Source organism: Callospermophilus lateralis, chromosome 1 (genome assembly GCF_048772815.1).
Source record: "Callospermophilus lateralis isolate mCalLat2 chromosome 1, mCalLat2.hap1, whole genome shotgun sequence".
Lineage (NCBI taxonomy): Eukaryota > Metazoa > Chordata > Mammalia > Rodentia > Sciuridae > Callospermophilus > Callospermophilus lateralis.
The window spans coordinates 57,462,315-57,488,566 of NC_135305.1; the positions used below are offsets into that span (position 1 = coordinate 57,462,315).

At 35.1% G+C, this 26,252-nt stretch overlaps 2 protein-coding genes across 3 annotated transcripts in view; one reads left to right on the forward strand and one right to left on the reverse strand.

Moving 5' to 3' along the window:
- Nucleotides 1-6,196: 6,196 nt before the first annotated feature.
- Psmc2 (proteasome 26S subunit, ATPase 2) lies at nucleotides 6,197-21,592 on the reverse strand. The gene is made up of 12 exons (XM_076834911.2): nucleotides 21,434-21,592; nucleotides 16,375-16,412; nucleotides 15,631-15,712; nucleotides 14,839-14,938; nucleotides 11,887-12,018; nucleotides 11,217-11,289; nucleotides 10,711-10,806; nucleotides 9,703-9,867; nucleotides 8,610-8,697; nucleotides 6,717-6,919; nucleotides 6,529-6,625; nucleotides 6,197-6,444 (listed from the first exon to the last, which is right to left on the reverse strand). Exons 1-12 carry the CDS (start codon nucleotides 21,501-21,503, stop codon nucleotides 6,287-6,289), a joined length of 1,302 nt encoding a protein of 433 aa, XP_076691026.1. The 5' UTR covers nucleotides 21,504-21,592; the 3' UTR covers nucleotides 6,197-6,286.
- A 303-nt stretch (nucleotides 21,593-21,895) lies between these two features.
- The window catches only part of Dnajc2 (DnaJ heat shock protein family (Hsp40) member C2), a 30,237-nt gene continuing 25,880 nt past the window's right edge, over nucleotides 21,896-26,252 (forward strand). Inside the window, exons 1-2 of one of the 2 annotated variants that reach the window (XM_076834879.2) lie at nucleotides 21,896-22,207; nucleotides 24,872-24,973. In XM_076834879.2, the coding sequence (XP_076690994.1) occupies nucleotides 24,941-24,973 (33 nt within the window). In that variant the 5' untranslated portion in view covers nucleotides 21,896-22,207; nucleotides 24,872-24,940. Of the gene's footprint in view, nucleotides 22,208-22,794; nucleotides 23,370-24,782; nucleotides 24,974-26,252 lie in introns of those variants that run through there. The other variant, XM_076834870.2, reaches the window with a different exon arrangement.

Below are 26,252 nucleotides of genomic sequence, written 5' to 3' on the forward strand. Positions count from 1 at the left end.
TGATTTGGAGGGTGAATGACGTGTAGCATGATGTATCTACTTGTGTGTGTATTTTTTAATTGAATAATCAAAGATGAATTGCTCTCTTGCAATGTGCTTTTTGTGCAGTGATATTTCCATTATAGTTTTTAGTATTATCCCTGCAAGCCAAGCACTTAAAAATTTATTTTAAAGTATTTTAAATACTTTAGCTACAAATAGGATATACTGTCACTAGATGGGTAGTGGTACCTAGGTTTTGTAGTTGTTTGGCTACAGATTGTCTATAATCAGTTACCTATCCAAAAAAGGAAATCTATAATTTTCTAGAAGTTCTTGTTTTAAGGTAACCTTTTAACATTACAGAAGAGATAGAAGTGCATTGTGGACATTTTGAAAAAAAAAATAGATAAGCAAAATAGGAAAATAAAAACATTGTATTACCACCACTCAGGGATGACTACTATTAACGGCTCAATGCATACATATCCTTCTGGATTTTTTCTATGCATATATATTCACATTTTTAACAAAAACAAGATCATATCTGCCTAGTGTTTTGTAGTCTTTTCTCTTTTTTTTGTCAGCAATCTCCACATTCTATTCCAGAACATGTTTTAACCTCAGACCATATTCCAGTTTCCTGGCTGTCCCCAAACTTGCAGTTGAATTGTCTAAACTGATATTCATTCTGTGCTTTTTACATTGTACCTGGTCACATCCCTTAAATCTTATTTTAACCTAGCATGGTTCCTTTTTTCATTATATTTACTTGTTAAAAAGACTGGGGAAAAGTTGTCTTATAGAATTCCATCTTGTGGCCAGGTTTGATGGCACACGCTTATAATTCCGCAAGGTGGGAAGTTGAGCCAGAAGGATCTTGAGTTTGAGACCAGCCTCAATAATTTAGTAAGACCCTGTCTTAAAATAAGAAACAAGAACAAGGATGTAGCTCACTAGTAAAGTGCTCCTGGGTCCAATCCCAGCACCACCAAAAAAAAAAAAAAAAAAAAAAAAAATTCTGTTTGTCTAGTTTTTTCCCCCACAATGTTAGTTTGTTTCTCTATTCTCTATACTACCTACAGTCTGAAAGTTTCACCTAAAGGTTCATGGATTTGAGTTAAACATAGATGTGAGAGATATATTGTAGATAAGATTCATGCTTCATTTTGCATCACATCAGAAAACATAACTTCTAGTTCATCTACCACTAACAGTATTAATATAGATCTCTGGATCAGCATGACAGTCCGGTCCTCCTATTGGTTTTCCCCTTTGTGACAACCGTGTTATCCATATGGTTTCTTTTGCATTAAACAATATCTAGTTCTCCACTAACAACTGATTCAGAAATTGTAACATCAGGGGATAGTCCTTGCCTAAATCAATAATTGTATTATGTTTGTGAAATTTTTTGTAGTTCTCTCATTTCTTCTGCATTTATTAGTTGGTTAATCTATGTAAATTATAGTTTTCCCTCAACTTGGAGCATTTGGTCATCCTTAAATACAGTTCTTACAGGTAAGGCAGGATAATGCTTTATTTCCATTTAATTATCAACTTTAAAATAAGGAATTGGTTTACTAGATGTGACAAATTAGGATTTTTATATATTTCTCTTTTTGAGTAAAATTGTAGACTTGAGATTTTGTTAGTAATATTTCACACTATCATTTTCTTTATGATGATACATTGTCACAACCATGTCCCATAGAATTCCCTAGAAGTTTTGTTGTTGTTGTTAATAGTGAAGTAGCCTCAAAGACTATGGTTTTTAAGAAAGCTAAGGCCCAGGTATAATTTAATATCTTCCTTAGAAGTTGATAACAGTTATCAGTTAAGATCTGTCAAACTCAGTTTTTTGCCAGTGAGGAAAATGCTAATCTTAATGACATTATTTTATAGTTGATACAGAAATGTGGAATGTTCAGAGGTTGAGGGACAGGACATTTAAACCAATTAGTCATCAGTAGTTCTTGCTCTTATAGTTCCTTCTAGTATCTAATTACCACCTCACAAAGCACAGGCATTAGCCAACATGTCTGAAGCTTCTCTGCTAAGAGTTACTGCTAAGTCTTTTTCTGTTTTCTTACTGTCTCCTTGTTTCAGTTTTCATGAAGGAAAGTAGTCAGACCCTAAAAGGATAGCATAATATGTTAGGTTTCTGTGAGTGTACTAATTTGATTCAAAGTAGAGCCCTCTTTTTTAATCAATTCTTTATCTCAACCTAGAATGAAGTTAGATTTGCATCCAGTTATTTCCTTTGTAATCATCATATGCAAGATCAGATACATCTGCATTCTGACAGACTGCCTTCTGAAAGAGCACATAGTTGTAGAACTTCAGTTTATACTAGAAACTTTTGTAAAATGGCCCAAATAATTTCAGTGTAATAGAGTTTAAACAATATTATAAAATACTTCATTGCTTATTCTTTAGCACCAGTCTTCAACAAATTCCTTCTACACAGTAGATAATGTGGACAATGCCCATTATCCTAGTGGCTAATAAATGTAGTGTACAAATAGTATTTATACTTTACTTTTCTATTCTTTAATTTTTAACCTGTTTGAATGCAGGTACACAATTTACATAAAAAGCATTTATTGAAAGTGGGAAAATATTTTTGTTGAATGTATCTGATAGTGTTTCAGAAAATAACATCTATATGTAAATATGTCTGAATGTTTTACTTGAATTTTTCACACAGTGGAAAACATCCTGACCTTTTTTTAAAATTTTTATTTGCTGACCTTTTTTTGGCTTAGTTTTCTCTTTCTAGAAATTAATGTTTGTTTGTTTGTTCTGGGCATTAATAGCTGCTAATGTATGTTGACTATGGTTTTCAGTCCTGATTTAAACTCATGATTTATATTGCCCAATCAAAACGGGCATTGTCCACATAGTTACAGGCCCTAGAGTAACCTTATTTTATGGCAATATGGGGAAACCCTGTTTTCAGGAAAATCTCATAAAGAGAAGTCCTTTGTTGAGATTTCTCAAAAATATAACAGTGGTTGATCTCTGCATTATGGATGTATGGAATATATTTGAAAACAACTATTAGGCCAGGGCCAAAAAAATTCCAATGCATGTCATGGACATTGACTCTATAAAAGCATATGGTAGTTGACAATGGGATCCCAATTGCTGATCTCATCTGGAGTGGGACTCAGAAATCAGTGAAGGGTGTTTGATCCTCTTCAATCCCTGAAAGTAGCTCATTTTGTAGTTTTTAGGTAATGTCTAAAATATCCATTCCATGTGGTTTGATTCTGTAGCCTTACCTGTTTAGCAGAGAAAGGAGGTATTTGCCTCCAAATATTTGAGAAAATGAAACCTGCCCTACTGTGTGCATGAAGAAAAGGTAGCAAACCCAGAGAATCTGCTGCCCTGGAGTATAGGTGGTTTTTCCTGTGTGGGGAGTGGGGGGGAGGTGTGCCCTTGTGTGTGGGATGTGGGAGGGAAAATGGAGGGAAGGGTACATGGTGGGGAAGGCCTTATCTTTATGTGTGCCCTTGAAAAATAGTAAATTAATTTAAATTCTAAAACAAAATTAAACTTCCTTGGTGTGATTTTATGTGCTTTTAGTGAGTGCAAAAATGCTGTTGGTCTTTTTAATGCACCTTTCAGGAATGCTTTTAAGATTCAGCATGTTTAGATTCTTGATGTTTTAAATGCTGGTAAGTTTGAAAACTGATAAAAGTATTCTCTAATTCTCCAAAAATATAGCGAATCAAAATGCATATGATAGTTTTGAAACCCCCAAGTCCCGCCAACAAAAAAGTCAAAAATTCACAATACACTAGCTAACTGATTTACTTGGAGTCAATCAAGTTTGAACATCTTAAAAACCCATCTTGTCTTCAAGAAAGGCTTGCCAGTTTTCTTATACTAGCTGGTATTTCACTTTATGCAATAGGTGAATCCAAGGATTCCAGAAATGTTTTTCTTTACAAAATCTAATCACAATTTTTAAATATTAAAGCATCTTTTTAAAGGAATTCAATATATTTTTCTTATGTCATAACCCTGTGCATCTCAATTTATCAACACTTTGATACAGGTATGTGTGTGCATGTGTATATGTCCTTAATATGTATATATACACATACACACACATATATGTATGTATATATATATGCACATCTATACACATATGTACAGAAGCTCCTTGGCGTATGATGGGGTTACATCCTGATAAATCCATTGTAAACTGAAATGCACTTAATAGACCTACCCTACTAAACATCGTAGGTCACAGTTCACTATAGAGAGAGCATCAGTTGTTTGCCCTCACGATTGTGTGGCTGATTGGGAGCTGTGACTGGCTGCTGCCTTGCGTCATGAAAGTATCATATTGTATACTGCCAGGGAAAACTTGATGTGTTTTGGTTTTGCCCCATTGTAAAGTCAAAAAATCAAGAATTATCTATATATGCATTTATATATTTTTTACATAGGAGTTACTAGTAAATGTGTATTTTATTTTTTTAAAAGGCACAAACATGCTAATCTAGGTAGTATTGATGCTATCTGCATACATATGCCTAGGCAGAATCATTTTTCAAATAACTTTTGAGTATTTAATGTAGTCATATGGACTTTTCATGTTTCTAAAAAAACAAAAATGTCAAGATTATTTAGTTTTTATCAATATTAGGCCTATGTGTACAATGTTGCCTTGGTGTACATGAGTATATGGCTATATGAAGAAGGGGAAAAATCAGAATGTTCTAAATGCTTAAAATTTATTTAATCAAAACATTCAAAAAAGTACATCTCCCCTCATTTACTTGAGTACATTTTATTGTAAGCAAAACCTGGAAATGGTTTGTTCTATTTTATACCTCAAGAAAGACTAGGACAGGGTTAGAAAAAAGAATGTTTCTGATCAAAAATCAAGAAAATATTAGTTGGATTTTACAAATGTAGGACTTTAACTTTTCTATTTTAAAACTTTCATAAATATTTCAGTATAACAAGCAGTTTCTATGCTGTCAACATTTTTTGTGACTTAAACATTTATCCAGCTCTCACTATTTTCAATTTATTTATGAATACTGAAATTCAATAAAAACATTGACTATTGTGCTTTGGTCTCAGTACTTGGGGGACTACAGGTAACTGTGGTAGAAAAGGGAATCTGGTGGTAGTTGCATAAGAAGTAATTCTAAGAGATCTACTGGGAATTCTAATGGGATCTATATTTATACCTCACTATAGAAGTTTACCAAAATTTTAAGGCACAAATTTATAAACTGAAAATAACCACTTCTCTGAATGAAACCAACTCTGGATTTTCTAAATTAATTATGTGTACATTTTTATTTCTGTTTTACCTGCTACTACTTCACTGTTTATTAAAATCACCACTGATGGATGAAGTTAGAGAAGATAATGCTAAATTGGCCAATCCCAAAAAACCAAATGCTCAATTTTTTTTTTTTTTTTTTGATATAAGGAGGCTGATTCATAGTGGGATAGGGAGAAGGAGCATGGGAGGAATAGATGATCTGTAGATAGGGTAGAGGGGTTGGAGGGGAGGGGCATGGAGTTATAAATGATGGTGGAATGTGACAATCATTATTATCCAAAGCACATGTATGAAGATACGAATTGGTGTGAATATACTTTGTGTACAACCAGAGATACAAAAAATTGTGCCCTCCATGTGTAATAAGAATTGTAATGCATTCCGCTGTCATATATAAATTTAAAAAATCACCAATTCTGGGATAATTTGAAATCAGCCAAACAGCAAAGCAAAATATTTATCAAATTATTTTTTTCACTTTAAAAAAGGTTTGGCCAAAAGTTTATTATTCAACACGGTGGAGGAAAACTATCACAATACATGTGTCAATATGTAGATGACCTATTTTAATGGAGGGCAGAAGAGCAAAATAGGTGCACAGGTAACGGAGCTAACAAACTTAGATTTGAATCCCAATGAGTAAATTAGGAAGGAAAAGTTTTTGCATCTATTAATTCAAGATCCATTTCATCTTCTTCACTGGGAAGATGGGAGGATATAATGATATAGCCACCAGCCACCATAACCCTAGAATATATATAGTTTAAGCAAGCACTTTATATAATGTGAAGCCTTTAAATGGTGGTGGATCAAAACAATTCAATATACATTGTAACAAGCTTTTTTGCCTATATACCAATAACTTACACTATGGAAAAAAAGAGATCTGGGGGAAAAGCATACAATTTTTAAATCATTTATTTTTTTGTGAGGTGGTACTAACAAGTCTTAAGATTCTAACTGAAGTTGTCATTTGAAAGCCTTTGAGGCTCAGTTGTATGTCATGTAGCGAGGAGTAGCACTGAATTTGGCATAAGACTTAATGACCTTATTTACAGCTTCCAAGAAATCCTTCTCAGTGGCAATTTTTCGCCGTGCTCGGATTGCAAACATACCAGCTTCTGTGCAGACACTTCTAATCTCGGCACCTGTTAATCAAAAACAAAAGAAACGCTTAATTATAGTAGCCCAAACAGACAGACTGGCAAAATAAATAACACCTTTTCTCTTACCAGTGCTATTTGGACATAGTCGTGCTAACAATTCAAATCTGATATCTCTTTCAACACTCATTGAACGAGCATGAATCTTAAAGATGTGAGTCCGACCCTAAAAATGAAGGAATCGACAAGTATTAAAATGGGGGGGAACACAGAAAAAACTCAAGAATTCCTTTTCTAAAATGAAATAATTTTCTTACCTCTAAATCAGGTAAGCTAAATTCAATCTTTCTATCCAATCTCCCTGGCCTCATCAGTGCTGGGTCCAGAGTATCAGGTCTATTGGTGGCCATCAGCACTTTAATGTTGCCTCGAGGATCAAAACCATCCAGCTGATTAATCAGTTCTAACATTGTTCTCTGTACTTCATTGTCACCTCCAGCACCATCATCAAACCGAGCCCCTAAGAAAACAAGAGAAAAACATTTCATGTCCACCAAGAGAATCAAGAGTAGCACTACTTAACGGTACTGTCAATCTCAGCTCAAATTACCTCTAGCACAAATGCACATCTTACTTTGAAGCAAATCAGGTACACAAAACTAATTAGAAAGTGAATCTTTGCTTTTAAAAGAATTCACCACAGATTTACTTAACATTGTCTCCTTTAAAGTTTAATTATAATTAATTTAGGTAGTGGGAATTATGCAGGGGCACTTTACCACAGAGATATATCACCAGTACCAGTACCTTTTTTTTTTTTTTTTTTAATTTTAAGATAGGGTCTCGCTAAGTTTTTGAGTCTCCTGAAACTTGTGTATTCTTGCCTCACTGCATGAATAGCTGGAATTAAAGGGGTGCACCATCATGCTTGGCTCCTTTACAATATTTTGAAGACCTTTAAGGAATTTTGTTTATAAATCACTTAACCACCTCTATTGTTTGATACTTGGTTAAGGCAACTTAAGCACTATCATGGATGTTTGACTAAATGCAGGAAATTATCATACTATTTTAATTTTCTCAAAATTTTCCTTTAAAATGTCTAAATCCATAATATAATAAACCACAGCAGTTTATTATGAAGCTGAATGATATATGAAAATACTCTAGGTTCATGTCTTATTTCAACCAGAATAGCAAAAAAGGGGGAAAAACAGCCTGCAAATATACTTTTTTTACTTATAAGTCATATAAATGCATATTAATGTATACATTAATAAAACATCAAAAAAGACATTTATTTTTAAATAAAGATTAAAAATACAAAAGGAAGTTTTAGTGTTTGCTTCCTATACCCTAAAACAATGTTTTTCTACACAATCTACTTTGGAAACCAGAGCCTCAAAGTACCCTGACATTATAAGGTTTGTTATAGATGATATTAGAGTAGAACATTACATCATTACACTGCAGCCAAATAATGGCCTTTGAAAACATTAGTGCCACAATGTCCAAACCCAACAATGCCCATGCAATCTAAAACCACCTAACATCATTACCCAAATAGTTCAAGTCAGTTTTGTCATTCAGTGTATTAAATAACAATTAACTACATGGAAATGTGATACTTCTCCAGCCACTAAGGAGTATTAAAGACTACAACAGTCAATGCCTATAGGAGAGTTGAGTGTTTTCAAAGTCTATCACATTCATTACTTAATTTTAACCTCTCAAAAACCCATAAGGCAGGAATTATCATTTCCTTTATAAATTGAGCAAACTGGAGCTTGAAGCTTAGTTAAAATAAGTTACCTAGACTACTAATACTGTATCTCATCAAATCTATGAGGCTAATTTATGTAAACTAAAATAATCACCACCAATCAAATTATAACAAAGAGCTTTCACATTAAGAGACAACTCATCTCAATGTAGGAGTTATTAATGCAAGTGCAGAAATATGTGTCACAATAATGATACGTTACAAAAATAAAGGCTTTGAAAAATGTCAATGCTATATAGTATTTCTTTTTTCCTTTACGGTTTAGCCCTACTCTTAAGGAGATCTGTGGCTTAAAGGTCCCAGAGCTCATAAAGGAGTCAGAATTAAAATTTTGCACAAGATGAACATAATAGAACTTTAACACATATCACTTTAGAACTCTTATGAACTCCAATCCTAAAGAAGTTCTTTAAAATACCATTCATACCTCCAATGGCATCGATTTCATCAAAGAAGATAAGGCAGGCTTTTTTTGTTCTGGCCATTTCAAAAAGCTCACGAACCATTCGAGCCCCCTAAAGAGAAAAACTAATTTATTAATTCAGAGTTGGTTTTTAAATCTTTTAACATAAAGTACAAAGTTATGTTTCAAAAGTTTCACTACTTAAACTTTTTTTTAAAGAGTATTCTCAACCACCTTTACCTAAATCTTTTTTAAAGATTGAAGTTTGCTACTACTAACATCAAATTGATCTTATTAGCCTCAAAACAATATTAATTTTTCATGATTCTGTTAAATAATACTAACTTAAGGAAATAAAAGCATCTGCTCTATCACTTGGAATTGCTAATTATCAAATTTGATTTATGAACATGGATCAGAAAATCAAAGTATATCTCAACTTGTGTGGTTCCTTTTCTAATTCTTATTTCAAGTATACTTATCATTAATAGGTTTCATAGTCCTAGTTAGTGCCTAAATATATAGAGGTGCATATATATACATACATACACACACACACACACACACACACACACACACACACACACATATAGGCAATTGATGTTCTCCTTTTCTCATTAGACCATAAAACACTGTCCCTGAAATAAAATTTTATTCACCAAGCATTTCTGGGTCATTTATCTCACAAACCAGATTTGTATAACGTGTAATCCTTGTACCAGGGATTGAACCCAGGGACGTTTAATCACTGAACCACATCCCCAAGTCATTTTATTTTTTATTGTGTAACAGGGTCTCAATAAGCTATTGAGGGCCTTGCTAACTTATTGAGTTTGACCATGAATTCACGATCATTCTGCCTCAGCCTCCCAAGTCACTGGGATTACAGGGGTACACCACTGCACCTGGGCGTCTTTGTCAAATTATAAATAGTTGTCTTTTTCCAAATGACCACAAGTGAAGGTTGCTGACTTCTGGATTTCCTCAATCACCAATTACAATCACACTCAAGAAATTTTAGGCCAAAATCCCTCATAATAAAATGTGAATTACTATTTTAATTTCATTCATCTTCAACAGACTTATATATTCTTTGACTTTGATGAATTTACTTTACCTCTCCAACGTATTTCTGTACAAGTTCGGATCCAATAACTCGAATGAAGCAAGCATCAGTCCTATTAGCAACTGCCCTGGCACAGAGTGTCTTGCCTGTGCCTGGGGGACCAAACAGCAGCACACCCTTGGGAGGCTCAATGCCAAGGTTAACAAACCTCTCTGGCTGTTGACAGAGACAGAATTTTTTCATTTATCATTTCCGTATAATAAAAATAAGACTATGTCTACATCAATATTAGGCCCATAATTTATAATTTGATATAAATAAGAAATATTACTTTATCTATAACATATAAAATAAGATAGACTCTTATCAACATTTAAGGCTGAATTTTTGTTGTTGTTGCTGTTTTGGGTAATTGTAGATGGAGAGCATGCCTTTATTTTGTTTTGTTTCATTTTTATGTGGTGGTAAGGATCGAACCCAGTGCCTCACACATGCTAGGCAAGCACTCTGCCACCGAGTGACATCCCCAGCCCATCCTGAATGGTTTTTAAAGGTGCTTTATGAACTTTTATAAACAGTTATGAACAAAATATTTTCCTTTTTTTTTCCTTAAGAAAAATTAGTGTTTAAAGAATGAAATTATTATCTGGTATTTAATACCTAATTTTTCATGATCTAAGTTTAATTTTTTTCCTCTTGATGTCATTAGTATACGTAGTTTCTTCTATAATTAACTTATAACATATTTAACCTAGTGCTAGAGGTAACATCTCAATTTCCTTTACTGATCTAAATAGTAGGTCTTTCTTTTTTTAAATACAAATTAATCATTTCATCCTTTTTGCTCGTTTTGTTTGTTTCATTTTTATGTGGTACTAAGGATCGAACCCAGTACCTCACATTCTGTAACTTACCTCCCCACCCTTTCAAAAATTTTCATTCAGGAAAATATTAACCTTAACAGCTTTCTAATATGTAACCAATTTTAGTGCTCAATACACAAAAGATTATTACATCTTTCTAACACAAAAATGTGAATGCAATACTGAAATTACTTACATGAAGTAGTGGGGTTTCAACCACTTCTCTCAATTTCTCAATCTGTTCCTTACAACCACCAACATCACTGTAAGTGACATCAGGTTTTTCCTCTACCTAAGAGAGCAATAACATTGCTTCATAAATAATTACTGACTTTTGATTAACTAGTCCAGTACAGTAGACTCAATATCATAAAAGAAAAATCAGACTTATAAACAAGAATTTTAATAAAAATGAAGTACATTGCCCAGTGTCCTAGAATTATTTGCTCTATATATACATTTTTACTGATACTGATATTTTAAAAATTTTTAGTTATAGGTGGACACAATATCTTTATGACATTAATAAGTAAGACAAACAAGTAAAATAAAGGTTGATAAGGACTATCTCATCTGAAAAATTATTTTTAAATTTTTGGCAATTTTTTGATACATGCCCATATACTTAAATTTTGGGAATAATGAATGCAATTGTATTAGAAGCCATGCCAACCAATTCTTTTCCCTCCCATACTTTCTTACCTGCATCATGGTAACTGTTGGGTCAATCTTAGGAGGCAGTGGAATGTGGATTTGATATTTATTTCTGTCCACACTAAGGAGGTAAAAAACATACTCACTAACACATTCTTTAAGCTTTCTAAGGGCCTTTATGTTTAGTCTTTAATCCTCAAACCATACTTTAAGCAAGCAAGAGAAACACAGTTATGCAAAGAGAAACATTAAAACTTAGGACACTATAAAACACCAGCCTGACATGGCAAACAACCTACACAAGTGCAATGAAACCCTAGACCCAAAGGGGAAGGGAAAATTTTACAAAATTTACTGAGTGGATTATTATGTATTCTGTAGACATTACCTCAATCCTTGTAACTCTCTTTAAGCAAGTACCTCCTCTATTTATACCATGTTACCTACCTTAAATGGACCAGGAAATTCAACTGTAAAAATTATGTACTTGCTTTATGACATTTGAAACCACACAGAAAAAGCAAAAGTTAAGAGTGGGAAGCAGGGAAGATGATAGGAAGTTAGGGAGTAGATGGATGGAAAAGAAAGGCTGTTCAACTGTACTATATTATTTTTAATACATGGCACTGTATTCATTCATTCATATCAAAGCCAAGGTATTAATGTGATCTGATGTCTTTAATAAAAGAAGTGTATTTATTGTAAATAGAAATCTTACCCAACTCTCATCCCTTCTTCAATGTCAGTAGGTGCCACCTGATCGCTGAGGTCTACCACGAACTTGGCAAACTGCTTCACATTGATAATGTATTTTGGGTCCTCTGAATCAGCATTAATTATCTTTGTACACCTAACACAGCAAAAGGCTTGATTAGAGTATGAAATTCTAAACCACTAATAATGAATTCAAATAACTAGATTATCAGGACATGTAGGACACCACTAATGAGCAAGTATAAAGTAGAACTGAACTGTAGAAACTGGGCCACTGTTAAAGATTCCATTCTATGCTCAGCCCCAAGGATCCACTCAATTTTAGCCAGGCAATCAAATTTTCAAATGATCATACCCCTGGAAAATTAAACCCAAACATTTTATTAGGAAGTTCTCAAATTTCTTGATTTTTTTTCCTATTTATTATTAGGGATACCCCTTTATATCTTGATTTCCTTCTTATTTTTCCTAAAAGAAGACAGTCATATTATCTCATATCAAATTCAATAGTAAATGTGTTTTCATTTTTTCATGAGTTTTTTCTTTAAATACATTTTTACTGCTACTGATTCTTAAAAAAATTTTAGTTATAGGTGGACACAATATCTTTATTTTATTTTTATTTCTAGATAGGGAAAAGGGGTGGGAGGGAAAGGGAGGGGGAAGGGGAATAATAAGGATGGTGGAAGGTGATAGTCATCATTAGATGACTGATGTCTGCCTTCTTCATTTTTCTTTAGGATTCAATTTTTCTTGATTCTTCTCTCATTTACCACATGTGCATCATTTTTTAGTTGTAGTTGGACACATCAAAACACATGTATGAAGATTTGAATTTGGTGTCAACATACCTTATATACAGAGATATGATAAATTGTGGTATATATGTGTATTAAGAATTATAATGCAAAAAAAGAGTACATAAATGTATAATGGCATAATTTGGCGTGAACATACTTTTATACAGAGTTATGAAAAACTGTGCTGTAAATGGGTAATAATGAGTGCATTCCACTATTGTCATGTATGTAAAAATAAAAATAAAGAAAGAAATAAGTCAAAGATATTTACCATTTGGCCCTTTCTGAAAAGTTTGTTAAACGCTGTTCTGTAGAAAGTAAAATGGGGTAGTAAGGAATGTCAGAGGAAGGCTTGGGTAAATTTATTGAAAATGAGAAGTTGGAAGTGGGCAATAAAGCAAGTCAGAAAGTGCTAGGAAATACTCAAGGAAGATGAAGCTGAGAAAACACCTGATGGATCTATGCATCTGAAGAACAATTTAGACAATTAAAAAAAACAAAAACAAAACTCAAAAGTTAGTAAAGTATATAGAAAACCAGACAAACGGGAAACAAGTTGATTCTAACAGGAATAACAAAAAGTGGTACAAGAAAGGAAAAAGTAATCATAGTTTACCACTTGGCTCCTTGTGAATAGAGTTTACTTGGATATAATTATATAAACATTGAAAACTTACCTAATCAAAATTACAAAATAGTAATTATATTGGGAGGATATGGGGATAGGAAGGGTACACCTTTAGGATGAAGGGGGAGGAAACAAACCCCAAACCCAAACAAAATCCTCATCTTCCATGGTAGGAAGCCAAGACCTAATACCTAAACTTAAAAAAGAAAAAATTGACATGTAGAATCTAGAATACACAAAGAGTAAATGTGCTCATTAGAACCCGAAGGCAGAAAACAAAATACTCAGCTGAAAAAAGTGAAAATGAACATCTCTAGAAATTGGAAAATATAGCTATTATTACATAACTATTAAGTTTTTTAAATGATGATAAAACAAAAATCAATGAGTAAACGAAAAGATGGAGAAAGAGATACAAGGAGGGTAGAAGAAGGAAAAAAACCCAACTTTTAGCTGTATTAAAGAAATAAGAATCAAAATAAAATTTTAAAACATTAGAGAATATGTGTGTAGCCTTGGATTAGAGTGGGCTTTCCTAAGCAACATCAACAACCAAGAGGGACAATGAAAGTACTGATTTATTTTACCTTCTAAAAATTTAAAACATTCATACAGCAATATACCAAAAAGTTAAAAGTGACACACTTTGAAAAATGTAACATATTTAAGATTAATATGTACAATATATGAATGTTTCTAAAATCTAATAAGAACCCAATAGAGCAAAACATGTCAAAGAAATATAGATGTTTAATAAGAAGTACTAGTAATCAGTGCAATACAAATTAAAACGAAAAATTTCTATAAAACTGGCAAAAATCTATCAGGCAAACAGGCATTTAACTCAAACCTTCTTAGTAAGTAAAGAGTATAAACCTGTTAAACCACTTGCTTGCTTGTATCAACAGATTATTTCTTTTTTCCCTTTTTAAAAAAATTAAAGAAGTAAATGTTAAAGATATGTAACGCCTATGTTAAAGATAATGAAAGATTTCCAAACCAGTGTAGTTATGTCTTAAAAAACCTTCCACATGTTTCTCTACATGCTGATACAAACATAAAGATATGCAGAGGAATAGAAGGACCAAACTCTTTTCAGTAGTTACATTTAAGGAAGAGGCAATCAGAGAGCAAAGATGAGAAGGGAGGTTTTAATAATAAGCTCTGCATATTTCTGTATCATTTTAATCTTTTACTTATGACGTTATGTCTTTTTGAATAATTGCATAAAATTTTACCTCCAGATACTTTTGTAGAAAGTTTTTATTTATACAGAATTTGAAATAAAAATTCCCTATAAACTATTGCATTATCCATAAGTCTAAAAAGTGCTTGAAAATACAGGCTGGAGTTGTGGCTCAGAGGTAGAGCACTCACCTAGCATGCATGAGGCACTAGGATCGATCCTAAGTACCATATAAAACATAAATTTTAAAAAAAGGTATATGTCCAACTACAACCAAAAAATTAATATTTTAAAAAAGAAAATACTAGATAACAATAAATTTCCACAGAAAATTGTGTATACCTTGCAACCTGTAAAGGCTGTTCACTCTGGAGAGTTTGCTTGTCTGCAGCCAAGTCCCAGAGTGCTGGTGGGGCCAGGCCAGTGTCAGATTCTTTAATACCTACAGAGAGAAAAACAACAAAATTTACCAAAATGTAACACATTATCCTAACATAAGCTTTCTCAATCTTAGCACTATTGGCATATTATGGGGACTGTCCTATACATTTTATGATGTTCAGCATTATGCTTGGCCTCTAGCCACTAGATGTCACTAATATTGCCTTCCCCCAAGTCATAAGAATCAAGACAGTTTCCAGACATTGTCAAAGGCCTGGGGGGCAAAATCACCCAACTTGAAAAATCACTGCCCTAAAGTAATTATCAAACCAAAAAATTTAATGAAATACTTGACATCTTTCATGTAGGTCAAATAATGTAAAACTTCACTGCTAAAGTTCCCAAAAAGAAAAGTGTCCATTACCAGGCAATAATCTGCTTACTCCAGCAATACTATATGAAATAATGTTTTTATTCAAAATTTTATTTGCTGCATTTGTTGGAGTTTACTAAATAAGGCCTTCATCAATAGAAACATCACTTGCTTAGAGGACGATGATGTTTTTTAATACATAAGCATTAAGCCTTGTAAAAAAGCAGTGAAAGAGACTGTTAAGATCCAATCTCTTAACAGAAGAATAATAATTTCTTTTAAAATTTATAATTTATGAAAGATTAAAATTTGCATTTAAACTCTTACTATAATTAACACATTACATTTAAAGAGAGGAAATGGGATTAAAAAATACATACCAGTGAGCTCATTAATTTTCTTAAGAAGTTGTTGAATGTCATCCTCAACCTGCTTAATCTGCCTGGAGTAAGTACTCTGACCCTGGGTGATGAAGATCAGTATAATTAGAACATCCAGATATCAACAATTTACTAAACAACAGATAAAATTTTTTAACAATTACAATCTTATTAGTATTTATTGTCCCAAAGCCCATGAAGTGAAACATAGAGTGTGTACCATTTTCAGAAGTATTCCTAAGTCAATTACTTTTCCCCAGACCATTTGCCATTATGCAAGATAACAAATAAAAATAAATCTGTTTCTATGCGTTTAAACTTTCCATTTCAAGGGCCAGGGATATAACTCAGCAGTGGAGTGCTTGCCTAAGCAGGCATGAAGCCCTGGGTTCAACTCCCAGCACCATAAAATAAACAAACAAATACATAATAATAATAAAAAAAACTCTCTATCATTCATATCTCAGTTACATACATAATAAGTATAGTAAATATTTCTGTAAATTATTTCAAATATCTTCCCATGTGGTACCACACTTTAATTATGAAAAGTATAAAAAGTATGTATAAGCAGCTTAGATTGCTGAATGCGCTGATCTAGTCTAGACAGGCTTAGGTCATTAACTTTTCAGTGAAGATTACTGTGAACTACCTGACATTCTCCTCTAATTAGTATGGAAGAACAAAACCAAAACTTTTTTTAACATAAAACATTTACATTTTCTAGACATTTTAAGGACTTACGTAAGTTTTCAGCAAGGCAATGTCCCCCTCATCCAGCGCTAAAAGAAAAATGACAATAAATGAAATTCAAACAACTTTTCTGTTCAATTCAAATTGTTTTGAGTGCCAAAACTTGAGTAAAATTACAATGATATAAATACAACCATCAAATAGTTCCTGGATTTAAAAAATGACCTAATTATTGGGAAAATGAATAAGTAATTCATAATAAGTAGATGAATACATAGTATACATGATTAACATTTATGTACTTTATATAATATGTACCAAAACAACCATTAAGGATCTTTTTTTCCCATTAAGGATCTTGGTTGAATAAATTACACTATGTTATTACAATGAAATACAATGTAGTCATTAAAAATTATAACAGTAGAAAGCTAAAAGAAGTACCATTTTAAGTAAAACAAGCAGGTTTTAAAAAAATACAAGACGTGCATGTAATTTTTTCTATAAAAATTATTTAAAACACATATGAAGATTAGCCCTAATTGGTGTTCATCTAAATGTTAACAGTGGTTATCTGAAATTTCAGGTGATTTATAGTAAATCCTCTTTAAATGGCAATTCTGCATTAGTGAATGTGTGTAGTCACTAAAATTATGTGTAAATCCCCCAATGTGCATTTGCAATCATTTGTGATCATGCACAGAATGCTCTCCTGTTTCAGCTCTCATACAGAAGACCACAGGATGGAGAAGGCGGGCAAGGCAATATAGTTCAAGAAACTTAGCCACCAGTTGGATGGGTTTGAATCCCAACTCTGGATTCTGCTAATGGGAACAGCATTAGGCAAGTCAATACTTTTGAACCTGTTTTCTCTTTTTTGTAAAATAAAAACAACAATCTAACAGGATGAGTCACTTTTAGTATCTAAGATTATACTCCATGTGAAATATGTGTGTATTTCCCCTAGGAGCAATGGTTCAGTATTTCCTAGTTACTATTTCCTAGAATTTATAAAACAAACCTACTATGAGTAACAAAAGTCAACTCTATATATTTCAAGAAAAAAACTTTTTTGAGCCTACAAGAACAAGCTATTTTCACAGGGCAGGATCCCACCTTCCCCAATAAGTATGAGTAAAAGTAAGAAAAACATGCAGGTTACTGCCAACTAGACCAATTTAACTGAAACATAGTATGGTTAGTGAGTAATTAAGTAGTTGGATGTTTGGAGCCCTGGTGAGGTAGTCCAAGAATGCTAGAGTGAATTAAGACAGGACATGGCATATCTTGACATATAGGAACTGTACTTTAGGAAGAATTAGCTAATGTATGGAGAACAAACTGGAGTATGTGAGGCCATTTGGAGGTCACAAGAGCCTGACATATGATGGTGGCAATGAAAAGAGAAATAAAGAGCTAGATAAAAAGTCCTTGGAGGAGAAATCTGCAGCACAAGGAAACTAAATGCCAGGAGCTAAGGAAGAGAAGAATCAAAATGATGCCCAGGCTTTGCACTGCATATCCCAGAGAAGGTGGTAACTTTTAAGAGAAATCATAAGAAAAATTGGATAGTAAAGGGTCTTGGATTAAAAAACCAATAAAAATAGAGGGGAAAATCCAGTTCAGTTTCAATTTTCTTAAGTTTGTTGTATTACTCTACCTCTCAGAAGAGTTACCATGGCATCTGAAAGCTCTGTTTACAAGGTTAACCCTTGAATGGTATCTGAAAAACATGAATTTTTGAGAGTGTTCCCACCATTTCTAGAACTGACAATGAATAGTAGTTCACTGTCTAAACCCTTTGTACAAACACAACTGCATTTCTTCGAAGAGTGTGAAATTTGGTATGTGGTAGGTAGACGGTGTCTACATGAACAGTCCCCAATAAAAAAACTGGGCAATGACTATCTAACAAATTTCCCTAGTTGGTAATATTTTACACGCTGAGTCCACCTAATGATCATTTACTGAATCTGAGGACACAATCTTGGGAACTCCGTAACACCAGTGTATCCCAAAGCAGCAACCTGGAAGGCAGACAATAATCTGGCTCTAATAATTCAGATACCAGTGTATGAAGTAAAAAAGATTAGGGAATTACATTTGAGAGGCAGCAGTGCAAGATGAAAATGAAATCACCAGTAACAAAAATGCAGAGAAACCATGTGAGGACAGGGAGGATAAACAGAAAGATTCAATAAGAGAAACCAAAGGAGGCCCAAGTGTAACAATGTCAAAAACATCAAGATTAGGACTGAAAAAATAGTAAAGGGTCTTGGATTAAAAAACCAATGATCAATTAGATTTACAGACACAGCAACCAAACTTCAGGAGGTTTAAAACTTAATAAGAGCTAGGTGCAGTGACACAAGCATGTAATCCCAGCAACTTGGGAGGCTAAGGTAGGAGGATCACAAGTTCAAGGCTAACCTGAAAACTCAGTGAGACCCTGTCTAAAATAAAAAAAAGAGCTGTGAATGTAGTTCAGTGGTTGAGCATCCCTGGTTTCAATTCCCAGAACCACAGTAGTGAAGAAATGGACTAGTGAGCATAATAGTAATAATAGCTGCTATTTATTTAAAAATTCACTGACTACAGATAAATAAATGCCATAGATATAACATTTAATCCTATATAAGCTTATAAAATGAATACAATTGTTTCCATATTATACATTAGAAAAACTGAATGTGACTCGTCCACTAGGTAAGAAGCAAAGTCAAGATTCAAATCTTCCTAACTCTCATGTCCACCCTTTCAGCCACTTTCAGGTAAAAAAAGAAAATGGGTTGTAGCTTGAAAGGATAGATAGAAGAACAGAAAGATCTTTTCAAGGGCTAGGGTTACAGTTCAATGATAGTGTTCAATCCCCAGCACTGCGAACATGGGCAAACACACACACACAAAACAACAACAAAAACACTAATCTTCCCAATTGTGTGTGGTTTTAAGATAAAATTGATATTAGTATATTCACAGGAACAAAAGGAAAGCCCATAAGAAAACAAACAAAAGAGGTGGTAATTGATGAAACAAAGTTCTAGAGGAGAAAGGGAAAGGGTCAGGAACAGATATGGGAAGGTTAAGATTTGACAGAAAATAACATCACATTCTGAGGCAGGACCAAAACAAAAAAAATGGAAGATAATAGAAAAGTTAACAGTGCATTTTCAATCTTCTCAGCAGAGAGAAAAAAAATCATCAGCCAGGAAGACCGGGACTAACTGAAGACTTGAGAAATGTGTAAAAGATTTGAAACAACCACATAGTGAATGGGCATTAGCAATAGTTCTCAGTTGAGACCTGAAAGATTGAGTTGGAAGTAAATTCATCAATGAGATTTCTGTGACTTGTTTGAACAATGTTGGCAGCCTATGAGCAGAGAAAAGACAAGAAACACTGAGACTTTCAGAATTAAACAGAAAAAAAAAAAAATGCAGTGAGCAAAAATTGGGTATACTAAGTTACCACAAATAAAATAGGAACAGTCTGAGCAGGGAAGAATAAGATACCAGACTGAAACAGATCAAAAGTGAGGTCAGGTTAAGGTTCAGTGATAATGAAGACTGAAGAGCAAAAGGTTGTGATGGAAAGAGAAATGTGAAGTTTAATAGAAATTAAGTAGCTTCTGTTAATAATAAAGTCTAACAGTATCAACTCCTTAGGTGGTTAAAGTGCAATGATAACAGAAATTGCCAGAATTGAGGTGATCAGTGATCATCAACACAACCACTGAAAATACTCAAAATGATGCCACAGAATAGCAGGCCAGAACATCAAGGGGTTAGAGAATGAAACAACCTAGGCCTAAAAATGTTATGTATTTGCTAGATAACCTTGTAAAAACAATAAAATCTTAGTATCAGTTTCATCACCTGAAAAACAGAGATAACACCAGTGTTTCTGTAAAGATCAAAGAAGATACCAATTAAGAAACACCTGAATTTCAATATACATATTAGTTGTAACTATGTCCAAATTTGTTAATTTTACAAAACAATATAGAGAATCACATAGATCACTATGCATATCAAATAGCTAATTTCTGTGATTAGGTTTTTTCACAGGTACTTAGTACCTCTGAAAAGTTCAGTCCTACAAGACTTTCAAGGAGACTAGAGTAGAATGAGGACAGAAAATGCTTTTTCTTTGGGAGGAGGGTGTAAATGGTGAAAAGGGGGTTCTAGTAAAAGTTGAAGTTACAAAAGGGAAAAGTAAGAGAAAAACATTTCAAAACACCATAACATTTTTAAATAGCTCAAAAGAAACAAATGGCAACGCCACTTCTAGAATTTACACTACAACTTCATGTGGAAGTTATATGAACAAGGTGCTTTATAATGGTGACCAGGGAAATCTAAACGTCATCAATGCCTTATTAAATATATTATCATACACCCATTCTATGGAATACTATACAGATGCAGAAAGACAAACAGCATTACAATGAAATTATTTCTAAAAACATATTTTTAAAAAGCAAGATGTTTAAGTCGGCAGAGCATGCTGTATTTATGTAAAAAAAAATAGAAAATACAAAAGTAGAATTGTTTGTATAGAAAACGTCTAGAAGGCTACGTAAAATGTCAACATTAGCTGCTTCCATGGAGAAGCTGGTGGCTGGGGCCAAGGATGGGAGACTTCAAAATGCCTCTTTCCTAACTCTCGAATTGTGAAACTTGTGAATGCATTATCTAGTCAAATAAGTTGTTGTTATTTTAAAGACAATGTTGTCTCGGGATTCTGGCTACACAGTTATAGTACCAAATTGTCACACTTTGGGGGCCGTTGGCGGAGGTTCGATAAGAGGATGAGGTAACCAAACACCGCCAGGCGAGGGAATTTCTGCAGGCCTGTAAGGCCCTGCAGAGTGCATAACATCTTCAATTCCCGTGAGATGGAAATTAATTAAAAATTCGGTCAGCAACAGATGAATTCACAACTTGAAGCGGGAGGAGGACGAGAGAGGAGGCAGGCCCGGGATTGCCGCCCCGGACTAAATTACTGGGTCAGAAAGGAACAGAACACCGAGCCAGGACGAGAATCTAGCTCCTCTCCAGTGCCAAGGCTGGTCCCACCCAGCTCCGAGCTCATGCCTGTCTCAACTGACCTCGGATGGGCTTGTCGTCCTTCTCATCCTCTTTGGTTTTCCGCTGATCCGCACCGAGGTAATCCGGCATTTTTAGGATGCGAGTGCCTCCCTTACTTTCTCAGTGATTACACAGCATCTTCCTCGCTTCCGGTGGTGCTTTCCCTTTCCCTTCCCCACCGGAAGTAGAACCGGCTCCTGGTGCCGGTTTGCTCTGCACCTCAGAGATGACGAGAGCCTTGTAAGGAAACACGTTCTAGCCCCGGTCGTGGCTGGAGGAAAGCGTACTTGTTAGAAGGAAACGATGGTCTATTCTGGCCCCTCACCGTCTCTAGTCTCGTAAGATCCCGTAGCAGTAAATTCCAGGACCAACCCTGGCTCAGTCGATGAGTTTAAATCCTCAGTTAGTGTGGCCAGTTTGTTTAATGTGTTTAATCTCTGAATTTTAATTTCCTCCTTACCTCACAGGATTAGGAAGACGCCAGATGTACGCAAAATGCCTGGCACAAGTGATGGATAGACCTATAAACTAGAACAAAGAATATTTTTTCTCTTAGGGGATTAATATCCAAACTATACAAAGAATTCCTCCAGCTCAATCATAGAACAACTTTATTTTTAAGATGGGCAAAGAAAAAGAAAGACAGGGAGGCAAAGAACTTGAATCTACATTTCTCTTAAGAAGGTATATAAAGAACAGACTACATGAAAAGGTGTTCAACATAGCTGTCTAGGACAGGCAAATCAAAACCACCTCAAACCCATTAGAATGGTTACTATAAAATTTTTTTAAAAGTAAGTTTGGCAACGATGCGGGGGAGGATGGGGAATGAAATTACGTATACCGGATGGGACTGTAGAATGGTGTGATAGCTTTGGAAAAGTTTGGGGGGGCGTTGCACGTTTTGAATTTTTTTTTTTTAACCTCAGTCATAGAAGGACGCTTATAGTAGAAATACAATTGACTTTTAATATACATCAAACAAAACCCAGAACCCTGTCATTGGAAATATATTGAAATAAAAATTCATTCTGTTAGGACAGGATAAAAATAATGCTGGCCTTGAAATAGAATCTAACGCTAGAGGGTGTTTTTTTTTTTTTTTTTCTCCAAATGATTATTAAAAGAGATAATGCTGGTAAACGAATAATAGCATGACAAATTGCATCACAGGTATACGTACATAAGTGTATGTATTTGTACAAGTAGAGCTACTGGTAAAAAATAAAAATAAATCAGTGGTTAGGTTCAGGCTAATACATAAAGAAGGATCTTGAAAATTACAATCTAGAAATAGCTGTTTTTCCTCTGTGTGTGTGTGTGTGTGTGTGTGTGTGTGTGTGTGAGAGAGAGAGAGAGAGAGAGAGAGAGAGAGAGAGAACATATGCAAATAACTTTTAAAAGTTATTTTCTACGGCTTGTAAGATTACAATCTAGAAATAGCTGTTTTTCCTGTGTGTGTGTGTGTGTGTGTGTGTGTGTGTGTGTGTGAGAGAGAGAGAGAGAGAGAGAGAGAGAGAGAGAGAGAGAACATATGCAAATAACTTTTAAAAGTTATTTTCTACTGCTTGTAAGAATAATCCTTTCTACATGGGTACAAAATAAGTCTAGGAACCGTTCTTTCGTGCGCCTTGGTCTCCAGCCGGATTTGTGTGGGTAGAGGAACTAGGTTGCCGCACACGTTGGCGCGGATGGGTGGGGGTGGGATTGGCGTCCACACCACGAGAGACCCATCCCGGAAGTGCTTGCTGCTCGTGTCCACGCGCCGGTTCCTGGGCGTCGTAGAGCCTAGGCGCGAGGCTCGGACGGGGAGGTAGAGCTGGAGGGGACGCAGAGGGCCTTCCGCCGGGGACGTGAGCCGCTGCGCCCGCGGGGCTAGCCCTAGCGCCATCATGCTGCTCCTGCCGAGCGCCGCGGACGGCCAGGGCACCGCCATCACCCACGCTCTGACCTCTGGTACGTGCCCACCAACTCCGGGTCCGTCCCGCTTCAGCCGCCCCTACCTCAGTTTTCCCTCTCGCAATCTTGTAATTTCTCTACCCTTGACCCCGGCGTTTAGCTCCGGGTTCTGTGGGGCAGTCACAAGTGCCCTTTTGCTCCCTGCTTTAAAATAATGCTGCTCTAGATTGGAAGACTGAGCGGCTTGGGGGCATCTCTCTGCCCCTAAGGTTGTTTCCTTTCTTGGGGCTGCTGACTCATGGATCCGTCTGAACACTCCGGGACCGAACTCTCCAGTACCCCAAAAGATACCCACAAGCATCTCCTTGCTTTCAGCGAAGAGACTACCAGCTGCAAACACCCCACGTGTCTGGGATTGTACAAAGCCTTAACACTTTTCTCCTCCTGTACGTTTGCTCCGGCTTTGTAGTTTAAACGTCAGAACTCAGACACTGCTTTAAAGTATTAAAAGACCCCTCCTTGTGCTGCTGGAAAGATTGGCGGAGGTAGACTTTAAAGGCAATCATAACAAGTGAAACTTGTTCTGCTGCTGTAGATTCTTAGATTTATAGCTCAGGAAAGTTGTGGAAGTCTCGGGTTTCAAATTCCCATTGCCACTTTCATTGGTGCTTGTTAAATGTGGTTTTGAGTGTATCCCCCTTCCCTGACCCAAATTGCCATTTTTCAGTTACCAATATACACATATACAATGCTTTTCTTACAACAGTGTAATTTGCAGAGTTCTTTTATGCGTTCTCAATGTTTCTAGGAACTAAATGACGTACGTATTGTTCCCATTTTATAGTTGAAGACCTCTCTGAATCATTTCAAGATACACTGTCAAACCTAGACTAAAGCTCATACCTTCTGAGTTTAGATCCCAAGGTTATCTAACAGCACAGCAGCATTAGTAAGTCCCCATCAGCTGCTTGTTAAATTATCTTTAGGAACAATCTTGCTAATGAATCCTTAAAATTATTAGGAGCTATTTTAATTCAAGATTTTAATAATTGAGATAGTTTGAGTTGATTTTTTTTTTTGGAGGTTAATTCCTAGTGACAGTTTATCATTATGTATTGCTTTATTTCCATTATTGGTATAAAAGTAAAGCAATTTGCAACATTTCTTCCTGTTCCCTACCAGTCTTTTATCCACATAAAAGTATTGGTTTATTGTGGACATTATTGAATGGTTTTATATTTTTTTAGTTATCTGGACAAGTTTGATGGAATACTCTGTAGATACTAGAAATGATAATTTCTTGCTACCCCTCATGTAAATAGGATGACTGCAATTATTTTTATAGTTGGTGATTTTAAAATTATATTCTAATGGCATCACTGTTTTAATCTTCCTAAGAAAATATATTGCCTTGAAACAGACTTGTTTCATGTAATACATTGAAGCCTCTCTTACCAATTTCAATCACAGCCTCTGCACTCTGTCAAGTTGAACCTGTGGGAAGATGGTTTGAAGCTTTTGTTAAGAGGAGAACCAGAAATGCTTCTGCCTCTTTTCAGGAACTGGAGGATAAGAAAGAGTTATCAGAGGAATCAGAAGATGAGGAATTGCAGCTGGAAGAGTTTCCCATGCTGAAAACACTTGATCCAAAAGACTGGAAGGTATTTAATCAAATCTTTTGCTCACTCAGTGCATATTGACATAGGCAATATTCCCATGATTTTCCATCCATGTTTTTAAGTGGTACAAGATAAGCATAATTGAGCCCTTTTTGATTGTTAAGCCCAGAGTTGGGATAGCACTAGCCATAGTAGAAATCCAGAAAGGTTTCACAGGAAAGATTATTTTTAAGCTGTCTTCAAAGGATGAGTGGCAGTTAGTGAATCAAAGAAAACTACATAGATATAGATACAAAGGAGAAAGAACATGTTCCACTGTAGAGGATTAAAAATGAGTAGAGTGGAATACATAGGGATGGTTGTGAGGAATTAGGCCTAAAATGTACTCTAGACCAAACTCTGTTGTATCCTTTTTATGATATGCTGAAGAAGGAGTTAAAATTTTATTTTCAGGACAGTAGGAAGTCATCAAGTTTCTAAGCTAATTGTAGAAAAATGATTTTCCTAGTAGAACAGAAAAGTGCTTGAAAGTGGGGACAGACCTAGAGGGAGAGTGAATAATTTACTGAGATAGGGCTGGTGCAGTAATCCAAGCCTGTGAATAAAGAGATGAACTAAAATTGTGGCTGGATTTCGAACAAGAAGAAACAGGTTTTATTTATTTATTTTGAAGACATAATTGCCAGGCCTTGGACATTACTTGTATGGTACAAGAGAAGGGGAGGTATTCAGAAGGTTTTCAGCATTCTGACTTGAGTGACCTGCTGGAGTCAGTAACCAACACTAAGATGTAGGATGAGGAATTTTGTAGAGAATGTTACCTGTATCCAAATTTAGCTTTGTCAAAAATTGAGGTTCTAGGGGCTGGGATGTAGCACAGTGGCAAAGTGTCTGCATTGCATTTGCAAAGCCCTGGGTTCAACCCCCAGTTCCAAAAAAAAAGGAGGTTCTAGCCAGGCATGGTGGAACCACTTGTAATCCCAGCAATGCAGTAGGCTGAGGCAGGAGGATTATAAGTCCAAAGCCAGCTTCTGCACCTTAGCAAGACCCTGTTTCAGAATTTTAAAAACTGGGGATATAAAGCTCATTGGTAAAGGATCCCTGAATTCAATCCAGTACTTCTGGGGGTGGGGGGGGAAGCTCTAATAACCACATTGATATAGATGGTCTGTGACCCCAAAGAGATACTAGAGCCAAAGACATTTGAACTCATTGGCACAAGGTGGTAGTTGAGGCTGTGAGAAATTGAATGACAACAGCTGTGGAGAAGAATATAGACAAACAGGTATTATATGTGTATGTTGTGGAATTAGAGTGCCTG